Below are 5,896 nucleotides of genomic sequence, written 5' to 3'. Positions count from 1 at the left end.
ATAATAATAATAATAATAATAATAATAAAGTAGGACAGTCCAAAGTAGACTCTAAGGAAACAAGGACCCCGGGAAGTTCTGTTGTTGTGTTTAGTTGATATATATTTTTTGAATTTTTTGGTTATTGTTTTATTTTGGTTATTTTTTCCTCCTCTCCTGGCTATTTATTTGGTATGAATAGATGTTTTAAATAATATGAACCGGACCTTCAAGAGCCTTAAATAGTTTGTTTCTTGGATAATTTATTATGATCATGTGAACTGTACTCACGGGGGAAAGATTATTTTGTGAGGCCAAGCAACCTGCTCAGAGTCTATTTTTCTACATGTCCCTCGTCCCGGCTGTCAGAAAGCAAACCTCTGTCCCTGCCATCCCTCCCTTCCATCTCCTGCTTCTCAGCAAGTGCAAACTCAAACGTGCTTCATGGGGGTCCACAAATTATATTTTTATACACAGAATTGTAAATTAGATTTTTTGAGAGATCAATACTTAACTGAATTACATTTCATTTTTGAAATAGTGTAAAATATGAAAATATATTATTTTAATTTAACTAGTTTCCGATGTAACAGCCATCTCCTCTGTTGTCTTTATGGTTTCATATTACCTTTGTATTCACCATTTTGCCACATTCTTGGAAGCCAAGACTGTTACACACACACAACACACACTTTGCTTTGCTTTGCTTTCTTTTTCTTTTTCTTTTTCTTTTTCTTTTCTTTTCTTTTTTTTTTTTTTTTTTTTTGACAAACTGGAAGAACTCTGTTATTTTTAACTTCAAAGAATTTATTAGAAAATAATATTTTTTAAAAGCGCACATAGTGATGAGCCCATGAGGATGGAGCCTGCAGTTTGTACAGAGAAAACAAAAGGATGTTTTTGCATTAATAAATTGAGAAATAACTGCTGTAAATTTACTAAAATGTATTTTTGAATATTTTGTAATAGTTTTATAGAAATAAAATGTGCCATGCACAGACCGCTTAGTATCTAATAACTAAGAATCCCCGTTGCAGCCCTTTTTCTTTTTTTTCTTTTTTTTTTTGGCTTCTTTGCTTGGGAAACCCAGTGCTCACAGGCGCTCCCAATGTTCTATTTAGATGTGTTGCTTATACTGTGAACTCAGACTGACTGACTTAGGTAACCAAAGTAGGCACACAAACCAACTTCTTTCTTCTCATGGCTGGAGAAACCTCAGCTCTGTTTGTATTTATTGTGTGACGCTCTTCCTACGCTCCCAAAGGTTGGGGGTGCCACCCGTGGGGACTGTGCTGTCCCCCTAACCCCACCCCTTAACTAGCAAAGCCTAATGTGTAAGCCCAGAGGAGGTGGCCTGGAGACGGCCACCGAGAACCTTCTCCTAGGACTCCTGTGTGTGGTTGCTGGGCAGACCCCTGGCCTGACCCTGTTCGTGCTGTCTGTGATCCGTAGGGAGGAGGCTCATTGCTGCTTTCTGAGGTCCTGTTGTGCCCCTTCCAGAAAGCATCCTTAGAAGAGAGGACCAGGTTTGATCTTCTCTGAAGCTCTATCCTCTTTTCTTGAGGGTCCCCTTAAATCCGAGTGGCAAGCCCACAGTGGCATGGGCCAGTCGCTGGAATGTTGGGGCTGCTGTTGAGGCCCTCAGGCTACGCTGGTTGTCTGTGTGACATGGCGGTCAGGTGTGGACTTTGATCCCTGTTGAGTGAGCATGCTGCTGTGGCTGCTGGGCTGGGGAAGGTCCTTCCATGCTTCATGCTGCCTTGGAGGCCAAGAGGGTCTCTGCCCTTGGCGGTTGTCAGGGTCCCAGGTGGAGGACTACTACCAGTTCTTTGGCTTACAGAAGATGTCTGCCATGCTTTGTGCTTTGGGCTAAATTATCTGAGCAGGCTGAGCCTTGGAAGGGTGGCGCTGCGTGAGCTCGGGGCCTCCTAGCAGCTGGAGCCTGTGTGGAAGGTGGTCCAGGCTTAGGGAGTGGGAGTGAACAGACTTCAGCCCCACCTGGCAGGGGCTCGCTCCTGAGGCTGGGACCAGTCCCTGAAGGTTTGCGCTGCTGAGGGTCTGCCCTTGAGTGGCCTTCCGGGGAGGCTGTGTGCCCAGGTGGATGGCACAGGGCCTCTGGAGCCTCCGCAGGGCCGGGCCCTCCGTGCAGGAGCAGTCCTCAGCCATTTTCTGTAAAAGACTTTGCTTTGGTGTTCTAGATGGTCAGCAGGTTCCAGGCTGATGTTTACAATCTCGGAGGAAGTGTGATGGTTTCTGTTCTTTTGACAGTTCAGTATAATTTCAAGTCAGTCAAAAGTGAAGCCAGAAGCACTGGGCACAGCAGCTCCTCTGGCTGTGTTGACAGACCTGGCGATGTGGCCGTGCGGCCCAGATGGTCAGAGAGAAGCCAGTCATCGGCCAAGCCCCAAGGTGCCTGAGGCCATGGTGCAGCTCTGCTGGTGACTGGGGCACCTTGGAGCAGACCCTCACCCAGACGGGAAATCCTGACTCCTGGGTGGCACTGCCTCCTGGACAGGCCCGGTGGCAGTGTCCATGCTGCTGGGTGCTGTCCCCAGCCCTCCTGGTCTGTCTTCTTAAGATCCGCCCACTGCTTTATATTTAAAATTCTCTTTTTCACAGGCAAGGAAAGGAAACCACTGCTTAGAGAAACTAGGTACAGGGCATCAAGAGGGTGCAGCTCAGCCCCGCCAGGACGAGGGGCCCACTTCGCATTCAGGGTTGACGGAGCCAAGAGTTTGTGCAAAATGTACGCTTGGTGGTTGCTGCCAGCCTCCCTCATGACTAAATGCATATCTATTCCTGTCAAAACGTGTATCAGAATGTACTTGAAACTGTTATCTTTGTGCTCTATTGTTTGAATAATTAAAGAAATTACAGAGACTCTCTTCAGTGTCTGTGATGTGGCAGAACCCGCTCCCAAACTGTCATCTGTGTTTCTCATCGTCTTCCACGAGGTAGTGCTGGGAATGTGAAGGAAATTCTCACTGAGCGTGTAGACTCCGTTCTCTCAACGGGTGGGATTGGTCAGGCTTTGGGACTTTTTACTGGTCCTAGGAGGCAGGCACATGACGTCACTGTCTGAGGGGGTTGACAGAGCTGTCAGCATCACACCCACAGGGGAAACATGGGGCAGACATGCAGGGAATGCTGGTCAGTTGCAAGATTTGGCAAGAAAGCAGCAGAGCACCTGCCGGGGAGGCAAGCGGGCCTGCGGGGAGCCAGCTCTTCCTCAGTGCGGCCGCTCTGGCTTTCCGGATGGTGATCCACTCCAGGAGGCTGAGAAGCCCAGGAAGTGACTTCCGTGTGACTTCTTGAAAAGGAGTCACAAAACCCTTCGTGAACCCTGCCGTTTCTGGGCACTCCCTGGGATTTATGTTCCAGGACAGAGCTAGGCAAATTTTGGCCTCTGGGACAAATCTGGTCTGAGGCCTGTTTTCACATAGCCCCTGAGCTGAGACTGTTTTTACATTTTTTAATGTTTAAAAACAAAAAATCTAACGAAGACTGCTATTCCTCAATGTGACAATTCCGTGAAACCCAAATTTCAGTGTCCATCCATAGTTTTATTGAAACACACCCACACTCACTCACGTATTGTCTGAAGTAGCTTCTCCACTAGCCCAGAGGAAAGCAACAGAAACCACCCATCCCACACAGCCTGGTGTTTACTCTCTGGCTCTCTGCCCAAGTTTGCCAACCCTCTTTCTAGGATTTTGGATTGAAATCAAGCTTGGCATAGGGGCTGGGGGCTGAGGACAGGAGTTGGAACACAGTGGCCTGTCTACCATCGCAGCGTATTTCTCAATTAGAATTCAATTAGAATTGCCCACCCACTCCTGCTTCTTCCTGAGAGCCATAGGGGCCTCAGGAGGTTAACAAGTCCAGGAAGACCCCGGGGGCAGCCACGTCTACCTGGCAGGGCAACAGCACCCTTCGATGCTGATCAAGTGTGTGCGAGGCACACCCTGTGCAGGAGAGGCGGGGCCCAGACGCAGCCCGCGGAGTCCCCAGAGCAGTTAGCAGAAGCCGCACGGGTGTTACTCTTCTCATCCGTGCAGATCACACCATAGTGAGAAAACAGTACGTCTGGATTTGGAGATGCTTTCTTTTTTTTTTTTTTTTTTTTTTTGGCTGAGCTTAATTTTCTCAAATTAAGAACAAAATTTTTTTTCACATTTCACTCTATAAACAAGCACTGGGTCCTCTTAGTGAAGAGGGAGGCGTGAAAGCGGTATGGAGGGTTGCATTTTAATGGCTATCTTTGGTTTGGAAATGAGGGTAGCTGTGTTTTCAGATGGGGTAAAGAGGTTGAAAAAAGAGGGTTGAACATCGGAAAACTGAAGATACAGTAGAAGACAGATTGCGCCAGGAATCAAAGGAAAAAACTCTCCCCACACAGAGTTGATGCCTGGATGGAATCCTCCAGCCCAGGTGAGGGCCCAAGCGTTTGCTTCCGGGGAAAGTGGACAGCAAAGCCCATTGCACCTGGGAAAGCTCCTTCCTCCAGATCTGAGGTTAACGTAAGGATTTGCCTTAGAACCCTGCAACCTAAAGACAGCAAAATAAACCCATTGCCTCTGCGAGGAGCGTGAAGGCCCCACCCCTTGAGCGTCTGTTCACCCCGTGGCTTAGGTCTCAGAATCCCAGCTGAAGGCCTCTGGCCAGAACTCTGCGCTCTCATGGCCCAGGCAGCCCTCTAGCAGGCAGGCCCCACCGGCCAGGAGCCTCCACAGAGGAATGGGACTGTGGAGAGGACAATGTGGGCCCTACCATTTCAGAAAGAGGGTCAGAGTCTCTGCGCAGCCTGGGAAGTCAAGGCACGGTTGAGCCTGCCCGTGTTTACTCCACTGCGCGCCATTCTTAGGGCTGCTGTTCTTCTTACTATTCTGTGAGTGGCAAGGGACAGCACAATCTTCCCTCTCGTGCCTGGGGCCTCAGAGGGTGAGCCTTGGCCCAGTGTCCAGGTCCCACCTCCCAAAGATTCCGACTGGGGCACTGTCCTGGGCCTGGCTCCCCCAGGGCCGAGCTGCAGAGCGACCAGCACCACCGGGGAGAGAAGCAGCCGCCCCCACTGGGCGTGCCCTGGAGCCCATCCACGGTTTGGATCTGCACCGAACACCAGCAGACTGCAGCAGGAGGCTCCTTCTACAGTTCCAACTCGGCTTCCGAGGGATGCAGGCTGGTGCTCTCCTCCTCTCCAGCCCTGGTCAAGCCAGGGCTCCCGGTCGTCTTTCAGCCCCCACAGCCTCCGCGTGTAAAAGGCACTGGCAGCACAGCGTGGGCGTCTGGGGGACTTTACCTACTCATGTCCGGGCTCTCTCCTCTCCCTGCACCTCCATGCTCTCTCCAGAATTGCGGGGTGCTGGGTGCAGATGGCACCTGCCATTGGACCAGCTCCTGGCTTCTTCTCCAGAAGTGTCCCGGGTCTGGGGGGAGCCAGGGTCCGGGGCTGTGGGGAGCCGTGGGCCCTGGACTTGGGGGAGCTAGGGTCCCAGGGCTGTGAGGAGGCGCTGATTGGAGGCCCGGGGCTATGGGGAGCCGTGGGTCCCAGAGCTGTGGGGAGCCGAGGACTTGGAGCCCGGGCGTGGGGGAAGCCGGGGTCCCGGGCTGGAAGGAGCCGTGGACTTGGGGCCTGGGGCTGAAGGGAGCCGTGGACCCGGGGCTGGGAGGAGCTGGGGTCCCGGGGCTGGAGGGATCCGTGGACTTGGGGCCTGGGGTTGGGGAGAGCCACGGGTCGGGGGCTGGGAGGAGCTAAGGTCCAGGGGCTGGGGGGGAACCGGGATCCCGAGGCTGGAAGGAGCCGTGGACTTGGGGCCCGGGGCTGGAGGAAACCGTGGACCCGGGGCTGGGGGGAGCCGTGAACTTGGGGCCTGGGGCTGAGGGGAGCCACGGGTCGGAGGCTGCGGGGAGCCGAGGT

At 52.0% G+C, this 5,896-nt stretch overlaps 1 protein-coding gene across 1 annotated transcript in view; it reads left to right on the top strand.

Annotated features, from left to right (window-relative positions):
• The window catches only part of SHH (sonic hedgehog), a 14,714-nt gene extending 9,093 nt beyond the window's left edge, over positions 1-5,621 (top strand). Inside the window, exons 5-7 of the mRNA XM_011973090.1 lie at positions 2,178-2,353; positions 4,999-5,256; positions 5,330-5,621. Coding sequence (XP_011828480.1) covers positions 2,178-2,353; positions 4,999-5,256; positions 5,330-5,621 — 726 coding nt within the window. The remainder of the gene's footprint in view (positions 1-2,177; positions 2,354-4,998; positions 5,257-5,329) is intronic.
• Positions 5,622-5,896: the final 275 nt, after the last annotated feature.

This window comes from Mandrillus leucophaeus, unplaced genomic scaffold (assembly GCF_000951045.1).
Source record: "Mandrillus leucophaeus isolate KB7577 unplaced genomic scaffold, Mleu.le_1.0 Scaffold134, whole genome shotgun sequence".
Taxonomy (NCBI): Eukaryota; Metazoa; Chordata; class Mammalia; order Primates; family Cercopithecidae; genus Mandrillus; species Mandrillus leucophaeus.
This window is presented reverse-complemented; position numbering and strand designations above follow the sequence as displayed.